The sequence below is a fragment of the Catharus ustulatus genome, chromosome 36 (genome assembly GCF_009819885.2).
Source record: "Catharus ustulatus isolate bCatUst1 chromosome 36, bCatUst1.pri.v2, whole genome shotgun sequence".
Lineage (NCBI taxonomy): Eukaryota > Metazoa > Chordata > Aves > Passeriformes > Turdidae > Catharus > Catharus ustulatus.
Genome location: NC_046256.1, coordinates 929,500 through 943,844, shown reverse-complemented (window position 1 = coordinate 943,844; position 14,345 = coordinate 929,500). Strand labels below are relative to the sequence as shown.

At 62.1% G+C, this 14,345-nt stretch overlaps 2 protein-coding genes across 19 annotated transcripts in view; one reads left to right on the top strand and one right to left on the bottom strand.

Moving 5' to 3' along the window:
- The window catches only part of LOC117009802 (pre-mRNA-splicing factor ATP-dependent RNA helicase DHX16-like), a 24,899-nt gene extending 13,441 nt beyond the window's left edge, over positions 1–11,458 (top strand). For all 18 annotated transcript variants that reach the window (XM_033084146.2, XM_033084145.2, XM_033084158.2 and 15 more), the window contains 11 exons: positions 270–480; positions 1,033–1,131; positions 1,346–1,498; positions 2,160–2,300; positions 3,266–3,428; positions 4,220–4,338; positions 6,058–6,125; positions 6,903–7,065; positions 8,659–8,820; positions 9,496–9,669; positions 11,196–11,458. In XM_033084146.2, coding sequence (XP_032940037.1) covers positions 270–480; positions 1,033–1,131; positions 1,346–1,498; positions 2,160–2,300; positions 3,266–3,428; positions 4,220–4,338; positions 6,058–6,125; positions 6,903–7,065; positions 8,659–8,820; positions 9,496–9,669; positions 11,196–11,324 — 1,582 coding nt within the window. In that variant the 3' untranslated portion in view covers positions 11,325–11,458. The remainder of the gene's footprint in view (positions 1–269; positions 481–1,032; positions 1,132–1,345; positions 1,499–2,159; positions 2,301–3,265; positions 3,429–4,219; positions 4,339–6,057; positions 6,126–6,902; positions 7,066–8,658; positions 8,821–9,495; positions 9,670–11,195) is intronic.
- On the bottom strand, positions 11,447–14,345 carry LOC117009780 (uncharacterized protein C6orf136 homolog). Its single transcript, XM_033084111.1, has 6 exons — positions 14,049–14,345; positions 13,145–13,441; positions 12,818–12,906; positions 12,540–12,740; positions 11,733–11,802; positions 11,447–11,637 (listed from the first exon to the last, which is right to left on the bottom strand). The coding sequence occupies exons 1-6, from the start codon at positions 14,343–14,345 to the stop codon at positions 11,554–11,556; spliced, it is 1,038 nt and encodes a 345-aa protein (XP_032940002.1). The 3' UTR covers positions 11,447–11,553.

Here is a 14,345-nt window from a genome sequence, read left to right as displayed (position 1 = left end):
TGCACACGGACGTGTCCCTGTCCCTGTGTCCCCATGGCAATGACAATGTCCCCAATGTCCCCAGTGTGATCATGATAGACGAGGCCCACGAGCGCACGCTGCACACGGACATGTCCCTGTCCCTGTGTCCCCATGACAATGACAATGTCCCCAATGTCCCCATGTCCCCAGTGTGATCATGATTGACGAGGCCCACGAGCGCACCCTGCACACGGACGTGTCCCTGTCCCTGTGTCCCCATGACAATGACAATGTCCCCATGTCCCCAGTGTGATCATGATAGACGAGGCCCACGAGCGCACGCTGCACACGGACGTTCTCTTCGGCCTCATCAAGGACATCGCGCGGTTCCGGCCGCACCTCAAGGTGCTGGTGGCCTCGGCCACGCTGGACACCGAGCGCTTCTCGGCCTTCTTCGACAACGCGCCCGTGTTCCGCATCCCCGGACGCCGCTTCCCCGTCGACATCTACTACACCAAGGTCACCTGGGGACACTGGGGACACTGGGGACACTGGGGACATCCAGGACATTGAGGACATTGAGGGAGTTCAGGGGATTGAGGACATTGGGGACACTGGAGGTGCTCAGGGGATTGGGGACATTCAGGACATTGGGGACATTGGGGACAGTGGGAGCATATTGAAGGGATTGGGGACATTCAGGACATTGGGGACATTGGGGACAGTGGGAGGATATTGAAGGGATTGGGGACATTCAGGACATTGGGGACAGTGGGGACCTTGGGAGGATATTGAAGGGATTGGGGACATTCAGGGCATTGGGGACACTGGGAGAGTTCAGGGGATTGGGGACATTCAGGACATTGGGGACATTGGGGGGAATGGGGACATGGGGACATTGGGGACACTGGGAGTGTTCAGAGATACCTGGGGATGTTGGAAACATTTGGGGACATGAGGGGACACAGGGAAAGAAGGACGCTGAGGACCTTTGGGGACACCTGCTGCTGATGTCCCCTGTGTCCCCAATGTCCCCTCAATGTCCCCTCAATGTCCCCAATGTCCCCACAGGCTCCCGAGGCCGATTACCTGGAGGCCTGCGTGGTGTCGGTGCTGCAGATCCACGTCACCCAACCCCCTGGGGACATCCTGGTGTTCCTCACCGGGCAGGTCAGTGTCACCTCAGTGTCACCTCAGTGTCACCTCAGTGTCACCTCAGTGTCCCCTTGTCCCCATCCCCACAGATGTCCCCGTTCCCCTGAGAGTTCCCCTGTCCCCAATGTCCCCACCACGGGTTTTGTCCTCTTGATGTCCCCAACCTCCCCAATGTCCGTCCCCAATGTCCCCGATGTCCCCAACGTCCCCGATGTCCCCGGGGTGGCAGGAGGAGATCGAGGCCTGCGTGGAGCTGCTCCAGGAGCGCTGTCGCCGCCTGGGCTCGCGCTTGCCCGAGCTGCTGGTCCTGCCCATCTACGCCAACCTCCCCTCGGAGCTGCAGGCCCGCATCTTCGAGCCCACGCCCCCGGGAGCCAGGAAGGTGCGCTGGCCCTTTAAGAGAGTGGGCGGGGCATCTGGAGGGGGCGTGGCTTCTTGAAATGGGGGTTGGGTTTAATGAAATGGGGGTGGGGTTTCATTTAGGGAGCCAGGAAGGTGTGCTGGCCCTTTAAGAGAGGGGGCGGAGCCTGGGGGGCATGGCTTCATGAAATGGGGTGGGGTTAAAGGGAAAGGGGGTGGGGTTAAAGGGAAAGGGGGTGGGGTTAAAGGGAAAGGGGGTGGGGTTTTATTTAGGGAGCCAGGAAGGTGCGCTGGCCCTTTAAGAGAGGGGCGGAGCCTGGGAGGGGGCGTGGCTTTGTGGAAATGGCGTTGGTCTCAAAATGCGTGAGAATGAAGGGCGGGGCTTAGTTGGGTGTGGTAAAAATGGGTGGGGCCTTAGGGGGTGTGGTCTAAGTGGGTGTGGTCAAAATAGGCAGGGTGTGGGGGTGGGGCTTAATTTGGTGTGGCCAAAAAAAGGGTGGAGCCTAAATGGGTGTGGCTTAATTGTGTGTGGCCTGCAGGGTGGGGTTTGATTGGTTAAAGGTCAAAGTGGGCGTGGCTTAACAACACATGCTCTGGAGGGGGCGTGGCTTATCTGGGCGTGGTCGGGAGGGGCGTGGCCTGCAGGGGCGTGTCCCCAGGTGTGTCCCCACCCCCCGGCACAGGTGGTGGTGGCCACCAACATCGCGGAGACGTCGGTGACAATCGACGGCATCGTGTACGTGCTGGACCCGGGGTTCTGCAAACAGAAGAGCTACAGCGCGCGCACCGGCATGGAGTCCCTGGTGGTGACACCGTGCTCCAGGGTAACGTCACTTATTGTCACCTGTGTGTCACCTGTGTGAGCTGTGTGTGTCACCTGTGTGTCACCTGTGTCACCCGCTGTGAGCCCTACAGCGCGCACCGGCATGGAGTCCCTGGTGGTGACACCGTGCTCCAGGGTAATGTCACTTATTGTCACCTGTGTGTCACCTGTGTGAGCTGTGTGTGTCACCTGTGTGTCACCTGTGTCACCCGCTGTGAGCCCTACAGCGCGCGCACCGGCATGGAGTCCCTGGTGGTGACACCGTGCTCCAGGGTAATGTCACCTGAGTGTCACCTGTGTGTCACCTGTGTGTCACCTATGTGAGCTGTGTTACCTGTGTGAGCTGTGTCATCTGTGTGTCACCTGTGTGTCACCTGTGTCACCTGTGTGAGCCCCTACAGCGCGCACCGGCATGGAGTCCCTGGTGGTGACACCGTGCTCCAGGGTAATGTCACCTGAGTGTCACCTGTGTGTCACCTGTGTGAGCTGTGTCACCTGTGTGTCACCTGTGTGAGCTGTGTGTCACCTGTGTGTCACCTGTGTGTCACCTGAGTGTCACCTGTGCGAGCTGTGTGTCACCTGTGCGAGCTGTGTGTCACCTGAGTGTCACCTGTGTGAGCTGTGTGAGCTGTGTGTCACCTGTGTGAGCTGTGTGTCACCTGTGTGTCACCTGTGTCACCTGTGTGAGCTGTGTCACCTGTGTGAGCTGTGTGTGTCACCAGGTGTCCCGTACCTGTGCCAGGTCCCAGGTGTCCCCTCCCTGTCCCAGGTGTCCCCTCCCTGTCCCAGGTGTGCCAGGTGTCCCCTCCCTGTCCCAGGTGTGCTGTACCTGCCCCAGGTGTGCCAGGTGTCCCCTCCCTGCCCCAGGTGTGCCAGGTGTCCCCTCCCTGTCCCAGGTGTGCTGTACCTGTCCCAGGTGTCCCCTCCCTGTCCCAGGTGTGCCAGGTGTCCCCTCCGTGTCCCCAGGCCTCGGCCAATCAGCGCGCAGGCCGCGCCGGCCGCGTGGCTCCCGGGAAATGTTTCCGGCTCTACACGGCCTGGGCGTTCCAGCACGAGCTGGAGGAGACCCCGGTGCCCGAGATCCAGAGAGCCGACCTGGGCTCCCTGGTGCTGCTGCTCAAGAGCCTGGGTGAGCACTGGGAGGGACTGGGATGGACTGGGGGGCACTGGGATGGACTGGGAGGGGGTTAAAGAGGAATTTTAGGGGTGTCAGGACAGACCTCGGCTCCCTGGTGCTGCTGCTCAAGAGCCTGGGTGAGCACTGGGAGGCACTGGGAGGGGACTGGGGGACACTGGGATGGACTGGGACAGACTGGGATGGACTGGGAGTGACTGGGGGGAACTGGGATGGGACTGGGACAGACTGGGATGGACAGGGACAGACTGGGAGGGGATTAAGGAGGAATTTTGGGGATGTCAGGACAGACCTGGGCTCCCTGGTGCTGCTGCTCAAGAGCCTGGGTGAGCACTGGGAGGGACTGGGAGGGGACTGGGAGGCACTGGGATGGAACTGGGACAGACTGGGATGGACTGGGAGGAGACTGGGGGGCACTGGGAGGCACTAGGATGGACTGGGAAGGACTGGAATGGACTGGGATGGACTGAGGAGCACTGGGAGGGGACTGGGAAGGGACTGGGAAGGGATTTGAGGACACTGGGATGGACTGGGAGGGCACTGGAAGACACTGGGAAGGACTGGGAGGAGTCTGGGGGTCACTGGGATGGACTGGGAGCATCCCAAGTGACATTTTTGACACCGCTGGTGGCCCTCGGTGACATTTTCGGGGCCACCTGGGGGTGACCTGAGGGGGACTTTGGTGACAACCTTGAGGTGTCCCCAGGCTGGGGGAGGCGGTGGCACCTTGGGGACACCTTGGGGACACCTTGGGGACAGGGAGGTGACATCGGGGGTGTCCCCAGGGATCAATGACCTGATCCACTTCGATTTCCTGGACCCGCCCCCCCACGAGACGCTGGTGCTGGCGCTGGAGCAGCTCTACGCACTGGGGGCGCTGAACCACCTGGGGGAGCTGACCACGGTACTGGGACGGACTGGGACGGACTGGGAGGGACTGGGATCAAACTGGGAGGGACTGGGAGGGACTGGGAATGGAGTATGAACCACCTGGGGGAGCTGACCACGGTACTGGGACGGACTGGGATGGACTGGGAGGGACTGGGAGGGACTGGGGATGGGGTGTGAGCCACCTGGGAGGGACTGGGAGTGACTGGGATGGACTGGGAGGGACTGGGAGTGGCTGGGGATGGGGTACAAACCAACTGGGAGGGACTGGGAGGGACTGGGAGGGACTGGGAGGGACTGGGAATGGGGTGTGAACCACCTGGGGGAGCTGACCACGGTACTGGGATGGACTGGGAGGGACTGGGAGGGACTGGGAGCGACTGAGAGTGGAGTATGAACCACCTGGGATGGACTGGGATGGACTGGGATGAACTGGGAGGGACTGGGAATGGGGTATGAACCACCTGGGATGGACTGGGAGGGACTGGGATGGACTGGGATGAACTGGGAGGGACTGGGAGGGGCTGGGAGTGGGGTGTGAACCACCTGGGGGAGCTGACCACGGTACTGGGAGGGACTGGGACAGACTGGGAGGGACTGGGAGTGGCTGGGGATGGAGTGTGAACCACCTGGGATGGACTGGGAGTGACTGGGATAAACTGGGAGGGACTGGGAATGGACTGGGAGGGACTGGGAGGGGCTGGGGATGGGGTATGAACCACCTGGGATGGACTGGGAGGGACTGGGATGGACTGGGATGAACTGGGAGGGACTGGGAGGGGACTGGGAGGGGCTGGGAGTGGGGCGCTGAACCACCTGGGAGGGACTGGGAGGGACTGGGAGGGACTGGGAGGGACTGGGATGGACTGGGAGGGACTGGGAGGGGCTGGGAGTGGGGTGTGAACCACCTGGGGGAGCTGACCACGGTACTGGGATGGACTGGGACGGACTGGGAGGGACTGGGAGGGGCTGGGGATGGGATACAAACCACTTGGGATGGACTGGGAGGGACTGGGACAAACTGGGAGGGACTGGGACAAACTGGGAGGGACTGGGAGGGGCTGGGAATGGGGTGTGAGCCACCTGGGATGGACTGGGACGGACTGGGAGGGACTGGGAGGGACTGGAAGGGACTGGGAATGGGGTGTGAACCAACTGGGAGGGACTGGGATGGACTGGGATGAACTGGGAGGGACTGGGATGAACTGGGAGGGACTGGGAATGGAGTATGAACCACCTGGGGGAGCTGACCACGGTACTGGGAGGGACTGGGATGGACTGGGAGGGACTGGGACAAACTGGGAGGGACTGGGAGGGACTGGGAGGGACTGGGAATGGAGTGTGAACCACCTGGGATGGACTGGGATGGACTGGGATGAACTGGGAGGGACTGGGAATGGACTGGGAGTGGAGTATGAACCACCTGGGGGAGCTGACCACGGTACTGGGAGGGACTGGGACAAACTGGGATGGACTGGGAATGGGGTGTGAACCACTTGGGGGAGTTCACTGTGATACTGGGAGGGACTGGGATCAAACTGGGACGGACTGGCAGGGACTGGTGGTCACTGGTTTGTCACTGGTGTCGCTGGAGTTATTGGTGTCACTGGTTACTGGTGTCACTGGTTTGTAACTGGTTACTGGTGTCACCGGTGTGTCCCTGGTGTGTCACTGGTTTGTCACTGGTGTGTTACTGGTTTGTAACTGGTTTGTCACTGGTTTGTCCCTGTCCCAGCTGGGCCGGCGCATGGCGGAGCTGCCGGTGGAGCCGATGTTGGCCAAGATGATCCTGGCGAGCGAGCAGTGAGTGACAGCCCTGTCCCCACAGTGTCACCTGAGTGTCCCCTCAGTGTCATCTGAGTGTCATCTGAGTGACAGCCCTGTCCCCACAGTGTCACCTGAGTGTCACCTGTGTCACCTGAGTGTCACCTGTGTCCCCAGTGCCCCCCGAGTGTCATCTGAGTGACAGCCCTGTCCCCACAGTGTCCCCAATGTCCCCAATGTCCCCCTGTCCCCAGATATGGCTGCACAGAGGAGGTGCTCACAGTGTCCCCAATGTCCCCTCAGTGTCCCCAATGTCCCCTCAGTGTCCCCAATGTCCCCAGGTACGGCTGTACCGAGGAGGTCCTCACGGTGTCCCCTCAGTGTCCCCAATGTCCCCAAGTGTCCCCAATGTCCCCAATGTCCCCAGGTACGGCTGTACCAAGGAGGTGCTGACGGTGGCCGCCATGTCCCCTCAGTGTCCCCAATGTCCCCAGGTACGGGTGCACAGAGGAGGTTCTCACGGTGTCCCCAGTGTCCCACAAGTGTCCCCAATGTCCCCAATGATGTCCCTGTCCCCAGGTACGGCTGCACAGAGGAGGTTCTCACGGTGGCCGCCATGTCCCCTCAGTGTCCCCAATGTCCCCAATGTCCCCAATGTCCCCAGGTACGGCTGTACCGAGGAGGTTCTGACGGTGTCCCCTCAGTGTCCCCAGTGTCCCCAATGTCCCCAATGTCCCCAGGTACGGCTGCACAGAGGAGGTTCTCACGGTGGCCGCCATGTCCCCTCAGTGTCCCCAGTGTCCCCAATGTCCCCAGGTACGGCTGCACAGAGGAGGTTCTCACGGTGGCCGCCATGCTGTCGGTGAACAACGCGGTGTTTTACCGGCCCAAGGACAAGGTGCTCCACGCCGACAGCGCCAGGGTGGCCTTCGGGGTCCCCGGGGGGGATCACCTGGTGCTGCTCAACGTCTACAACCAGGTACGGGGACATGGGGACATGGGGACACACTGGGGGGACTGGGGGGACATTGGGGACATTGGGGACATCAGGGACATTGGGGGATTGGGGACACTGGGGACACACTGGGGACATTGGGGGGATTGGGGACATCGGGGACATTGGGGGGACTGGGGGGACAGTGGGGACATTGGGGGGATTGGGACACTGAGGACATTGGGGACACTGGGGACACACTGGGGACATGGAGACATCAGGGACATTGGGGGATTGGGGACATCAGGGACACTGGCGACATTGGGACATTGGGGGGATTGGGGAGATTGGGGACAGTGGGGACACACTGGGGACATTGGGGACACACTGGGGACATGGAGACATCAGGGACATTGGGGACATTGGGGACACACTGGGGACATTGGGGGGATCAGAGACATTAGGGACACTGGGGACACACTGGGGACATGGGGACATCATGGACAGTGGGGGATTGGGGACATCAGGGACACTGGGGACATTGGGACATTGGGGGGATTGGGGACACTGGGGACACACTGGGGACATTGGGGACACACTGGGGGGACTGGGGACATTGGGGGATTGGGGACATTGGGGGGACAGTGGGGACATTGGGACATCAGGGACATTGGGGGATTGGGGACACACTGAGGACACTGGGGGGATTGGGGACACTGGGGACATTAGAACATGGAGACATTGGGGCGATTGGGGGATTGGGGACACACTGGGGACACTGGTGACATCAAGGGGGGTTTGGGGACACTGCAGTGTCCAGCAGCAGCAGCACTGACCCTGTCCCTTTGTGTGTCCTTCTCTCGCTGTCCCCAACGTCTGTGTGTCCCCAACATGTCTGTGTGTCCCTGATGTCCCCACTGTCCATGTGTCCCCTCTGTCTGTGTGTCCCCTCTGTGTGTCCCTGTCCCCTCCGTGTCCATGTGTCCTCTCTGTGTGTCTGTCTGTCCCCCTGTGTGTCCTCTCCGTGTCCGTGTGTCCCTGTCTGTCCCCTCTGTGTCTGTGTGTCCCCTCTGTCTGTCTCTCTGTCCCTGCTGTCCCTGTGTGTCTCTGTCTGTCTGTGTGTCCCCTCCGTGTGTCTGTGTGTCCCATCCCTCTGTCCCTGTCTGTGTGTCTGTCCCCTCTGTGTCCATGTGTCCCTGTCTGTCTCTGTCCCTGTCTGTGTGTCTGTCCCTGTCTGTCCCTGTCTGTCCCTCCCTGTCCGTCCCTGTCTGTTCCTGTCTGTCTGTGTGTCCCCTCCGTGTGTCTGTGTGTCCCATCCCTCTGTCCCTGTCTGTGTGTCTGTTCCTGTCTGTCTGTGTGTCCCCTCTGTGTCCATGTGTCCCTGTCTGTCCCTGTCTGTCCCTGTCTGTGTGTCTGTCTGTCCCTGTGTGTCTGTCTGTCCCTATCTGTCTGTGTCTGTCTGTCTGTCCCTATCTGTCTGTCCCTGTCTGTCTGTCCCCTCTCTGTCTGTCCCTGTCTGTGTGTACCCTCTGTGTCTGTCTGTCCCTGTCTGTCCCTGTCTGTCCCTGTGTGTCCCTGTCTGTCTGTCTGTCCCTGTCTGTCTGTGTGTCCCTGTGTGTCCGTGTGTCTGTCCATCAGTGGGTGTGCAGCGGTCACTCCCTGCAGTGGTGCTACGAGCACTTTGTCCAGGCGCGTTCCCTGCGCCGCGCCCGCGACGTGCGCGACCAACTGCAGGGGCTGATGGAGCGCGTGGAGATCGCGCCCTCCTCCTGCGGGGGGAACCTCGACCTGGTCAGGAAGGTGAGACCCAAAATCACCCCAAAAACAGCCCAAAATATCCACAAAATATCCCCCAAATCAGCGCCCTCCTCCTGCGGGGGGAACCTGGACCTGGTCAGGAAGGTACAACCCAAAATCACCCCAAAAACATCCCAAAATATCCCAAAATATCATCAAAATGTCCTCAAAATATCATCAAAATATCACCCAAATCAGCGCCCTCCTCCTGCGGGGGGAACCTCGACCTGGTCAGGAAGGTGAGACCCAAAAACACCCAAAATGTCCTCAAAATATCCACAAAATATCCCCCAAATCAGCGCCCTCCTCGTGTGGGGGAACCTCGACCTGGTCAGGAAGGTGAGACCCAAAATATCCTAAAAACATCCCAAAAACACCCCTAGGACCCATCCCAGTGCCCTCCCAGTCCATCCCAGTAACGCTGTCCCCTCTCCCAGTCCATCCCAGTCCCTCCCAGTCCCTCCCAGTAACGCTGTCCCCTTTCCTGTCCCCCAGGCCATCACAGCCGGGTTTTTTTACCACACCGCCCGCCTGTCACGGGGCGGGTACCGATCCCAGTCCATCCCAGTCCCTCCCAGTCCATCCCAGTCCCTCCCAATCCATCCCAGTCCATCCCAGTCTATCCCAGTCCATCCCAGTGCCCTCCCAGTAACTCTGTCCCCTCTGCTGTCCCCCCAGGCCATCACAGCCGGGTTTTTTTACCACACGGCGCGCCTGTCGCGGGGCGGGTACCGCACGGTGAAGCACCAGCAGCCCGTGTTCATCCACCCCAACAGCGCCCTGTTCAACCTGCAGCCCCGCTGGGTGCTCTACCACGAGCTGGTGTGCACCTCCAAGGAGTTCATGAGACAGGTGGGGACATGGGGACACCTTGGGGACATCCTGGGGACACCCTGGGGACGTGGGGACACGGGGCCTGGATGTGGAAGGGGCATGGTCTGGGTTTGGGGACACACTGGGGGCTCTACCACGAGCTGGTGTGCACCTCCAAGGAGTTCATGAGACAGGTGGGGACACTTTGGGGACATGGGGACACCTTGGGGACACCTTGGGGACATGGGGACACCCTGGGGACACCCTGGGGACACCCTGGGGACGTGGGGACACGGGGCCTGGATGTGGAAGGGGCATGGTCTGGGTTTGGGGACACACTGGGTGCTCTACCACGAGCTGCTGTGCACCTCCAAGGAGTTCATGAGACAGGTGGGGACACTTTGGGGACATGGGGACACCCTGGGGACACCCTGGGGATGTGGGCAGAATGTGAGGACACAGGGCAGGGACGTGGGGACACAGCAGGGACACGCTCGGTGCTGCACCACGAGCTGGTGTGCACCTCCAAGGAGTTCATGAGACAGGTGGGGACATGGGGACACCCTGGGGACACCCTGGGGACACCCTGGGGACACCCTGGGGACACCCTGGGGACATGGGGACACGGGGCAGGGACATGGAAGGGGCATGGTCTGGGTTAGGGGACACTTTGGGGACACGCTGGGTGCTCTACCACGAGCTGGTGTGCACCTCCAAGGAGTTCATGAGACAGGTGGGGACATGGGGACACCCTGGGGACACCCTGGGGATGTGGGGACACAGGGCAGGGACGTGGCAGGGTCACAGTGTGGGTTAGGGGACACTTTGGGGACATCCTGGGTGCTCTACCACGAGCTGGTGTGCACCTCCAAGGAGTTCATGAGACAGGTGGGGACACCTTGGGGACATGGGGACACCCTGGGGACACCTTGGGGACACCCTGGGTGCCACACCTCCAAGGTGAGCACATGGGGACCACGGTGACAGCAACCCGGTGGCCACATCCCCGTGGTGGCCGAGGTGACAAAGTGGTGACCCGAGCCCATCACCCCTAACCCCAGCTGTCCCTGGCTGTCCCTAGGGTGTCCCCAGGTGTCCCAGGTGTGTCCCCAGATGTCCCCTGGTGTCACAGGTGTGTCCCTGTCCCCCCAGGTGATCGAGATCGACAGTTCCTGGCTGCTGGAGCTGTCCCAGCTGTCCCTAGGGCTGTCCCCAGGTGTCACAGGTGTCACAGGGCTGTCCCCAGGTGTCCCAGCTGTCCCTAGGGCTGTCCCCAGGTGTCACAGGTGTCACAGGGCTGTCCCCAGCTCCCCCCAGGTGTCCCTAGGGATGTCCCCAGCTCCCCCCAGGTGTCACAGGTGTGTCCCCAGGTGTCACAGGTGTGTCCCTGTCCCCCCAGGTGATCGAGATCGACAGTTCCTGGCTGCTGGAGCTGTCCCAGCTGTCCCTAGGGCTGTCCCCAGGTGTCCCAGCTGTCCCTAGGGATGTCCCCAGCTCCCCCCAGGTGTCACAGGTGTGTCCCAGGTGTGTCCCCAGGTGTCACAGGTGTGTCCCTGTCCCCCCAGGTGATCGAGATCGACAGTTCCTGGCTGCTGGAGGTCGCCCCCCATTATTACCAGGCCAAGGAGCTCGAGGACGGCAGCGGCCGCAAAATGCCCAAAAAAGCCGGAAAATCGCGGGAGGAGCTGGGCTGACACCCCTGGGGACACCTGGGGACACTTGGGGACACTTGGGGACACACCTGGACACACCCCAATACAGCCCCTGCGGCACAGAACCGGCGCCACCCCCGCCAGGGACGCTGCTGTCACCGCTGTCCCCTCTGTCACCGCTCGTCCTTTATTCTGTACATTAACTTAAGGGGGGGGAGGGGACAGGGGGAGGGGACACGAGGGACACTCAGGTGTCACCTCAGGTGTCACCTCAGGGCCGGCTCAGCGCCAGGGCCAGCGCCGCGGCCACCAGCAGCTTCTTGGGCTCGGGGACGGCCGTGGGGGCTGGCATCAGCTGGGGGAGGGGACACAGAGTCAGGGGACACCGGGGGTGGCACCGAGGTGTCCCCAGGGTGTCCCCAGGGTGTGGCCGGGTGTGGCCTGACTCACCTTGTCCACGCGGTGGCAGCGGATGAGGCCCTGGGAGTTGAGGAAGAAGGTGGAGATGGCGTCGTAGGACCTGGGGGGACACGGGGGGGGACACAGGGATGGCAGGAGGTGACACAGGGATGACAGGAGGTGACACAGGTGTGGCACGGGTGTGACATGGGGGGGGACACAGAATTGACACAGGTGTGACACAGGGATAGCAGGAGGTGACACAGGTGTGACACAGGTGTGACATTGGGGGACACAGGGATAGCAGGAGGTGACACAGGTGTGGCACAGGTGTGACATGGCGGGGGACACAGAATTGACACAGGTGTGACACAGGTGTGACATGGGGGGACACAGAATTGACACAGGTGTGACACAGGGATGACAGGAGGTGACACAGGTGTGACATGGGGTGACAGGAGGTGACACAGGGATGGATGTGGGTGACACACAGGTGACACAGGGATGACAGGAGGTGACACAGGTGTGGCACAGGTGTGACATGGCGGGGGACACAGAATTGACACAGGTGTGACACAGGGATGGCAGGAGGTGACACAGGTGTGACATGGAGGGGCACAGGTGTGACCTTGGGGGGACACAGGTGTGACACAGGTGTGACACTGGGGGACACGGAGACACAGGGATGACAGGAGGTGACACAGGTGTCCCTCACCTGAGCAGGGTCCGTTTGTCCCTCCTGTACCAGCGCAGCAGCAGCAGGGGCAGGGGCAGTGACACAGGGGTGACACAGGGATGATGTGGGTGACACACAGGTGACACAGGAGGTGACACAGAGGTGACACAGGTGTCCCTCACCTGAGCAGGGTCCGTTTGTCCCTCCTGTACCAGCGCAGCAGCAGCAGGTGCAGGGGCAGCCCCGTCAGGCGCCACCGCGCCCGCACGCTCCAGTCCTCGGGGTGCCGCGTCAGCGCCAGCACCTCCAGCCTCAGGCTGGCAAAGTAACCCCAGGCCAGCGCCCTGCACACAGCCACGGCCACCGCGTACATGGGACGGCCCCTGGGGACAGGGGGGACACGGCTGTCACCTCCCTGTGCCGCCAGCGGGGCCCCAGGGCCGTCCCCAGCGTCACCCACCGCGTGTGCAGGTGAAAGTGCTGGAACTGGAACTCCACGTCGGGGGCGTACAGGGAATAATCCGGGATCTTCAGGAAGAAATTTGGGAGCTGGGGTGGGGACAGGGGGGGTCAGCGGGGTTGGTGGCACCTCCCCTCAATGCTGTCACCTCCCCCCATTTCTGTCACCTCCCCCAATCCTGTCACTCCCCACAATTTTATCACCCCTTCCCCAATTTGTCCCCCCCTCTCCTTGCTGCCCTCGCCATTTTGTCACCCCTCAATGTCCCCCCCATTGTCACCCCTCAGTGTCCCCCCCATTGTCACCTCGTCACCCCCAATTTGTCACCTCGTGCCGCAGTTTCTCGTGCATGGTGGCCAGGTGCTCCTCCATGGAGGGGGGGTTGGGCCGGGGTCCCGGAGGGGTCCCGGGGGTGTCCGGGGAGGGTCCCGGGGGGTGTCCCAGCAGCAGCCGGGGGGGGTCCCTGACATCGATGTCGTCCTCACGCCGCCCGTCCACGGTGGTGACCGGACCCCCGAGCCCCTCCAGCCCCCGGGGAGGGCTCCAGGGGGGCCGGGGCTGGGGACAGCGAGGGGGGGGCAGCAGGGCCAGCGTGGGGCAGGGTCCCAGCGGGGGCTCCAGGTCCTGGGAATTGGGGGGAAATGGAGAAAAAAGGGGAATTTGGGGTCTGTAAGTGTGAAGGACACACCCCAGGGATGGGTCTGAGTTGTTAAGGAGGGATCGGCCCCATGGAAAAAGGGATTTTGCCGATTTTGGGAGGATTTGCCCCATTTGGTTCCCGCCCGCTAACAGCAGAAGCCCCGCCCCCAGCAGCCCTCGATTTGCATAACCACGCCCCGCCAGCGGCAAAACGGTACAAATAAAGGATGCTAATTTGCATAGCCACGCCCATCTTATGTCCCATACGCTTCGCTATTTACACAGCCCCGCCCACATAGCGCTCTCTATTTGCATAGCCCCGCCCACACAGCGCTTCTATTTGCATAACCCCACGCACCCAATACTTTGTATTTGTATAACCCCGCCCACCCAACGGTTCTATTTGCATAACCCCGCCCACCCAGCGATCGCTATTTGCATAACGCCATTCCTAAACAATCCCCGCCGTTATTTGCATAACTCCGCCCCTTCGCCGCACCCGCCACACCCCCAACCCCCATAACCCCGCCCACTCTGCGGCCCTCTTTGCATAACCCCGCCCCCCCCTTCCCCCTCAGCGCTCTCCCCTCACCTGCGGCCGCGCTCGGTAGCGGCGGCGCGGCGGGACCGACCCGGCCGCTGCAGCCGCTGCCGGGGCCCAGGCGCGGCCGGGCCGGAGGCGGACGGCGGCGGTGACGGTGGCGGTGACGTGCCGGTACATGGCGGCCACCCCGTCCCGCTGGTCGCTATCGCCGGTGGCGCTGCCGCCTCCTCTTCCCCTCACGCCGGGCGCTCGTTCCGCGCCTGCGCGGCGCCGCGCGCGCTTCCCCCCGTGAGCGCAGCGCGCATGCGCGGAGCGCGGGAAGGTGACCCGGAGCCGGCTGCGCAT

Excerpts from the sequence above, each read along its gene's own strand:
- LOC117009780 (XM_033084111.1), bottom strand. The coding sequence starts at position 14,345 with ATGCGCAGCCGGCTCCGGGTCACCTTCCCGCGCTCCGCGCATGCGCGC. Across the intron at positions 12,907-13,144 it reads ACGAGAAACTGCGGCACGAG|CTCCCAAATTTCTTCCTGAA; the intron begins GTGACAAATTGG and ends TCCCCACCCCAG. Across the intron at positions 11,803-12,539 it reads GACAAACGGACCCTGCTCAG|GTCCTACGACGCCATCTCCA; the intron begins GTGAGGGACACC and ends GTGTCCCCCCAG.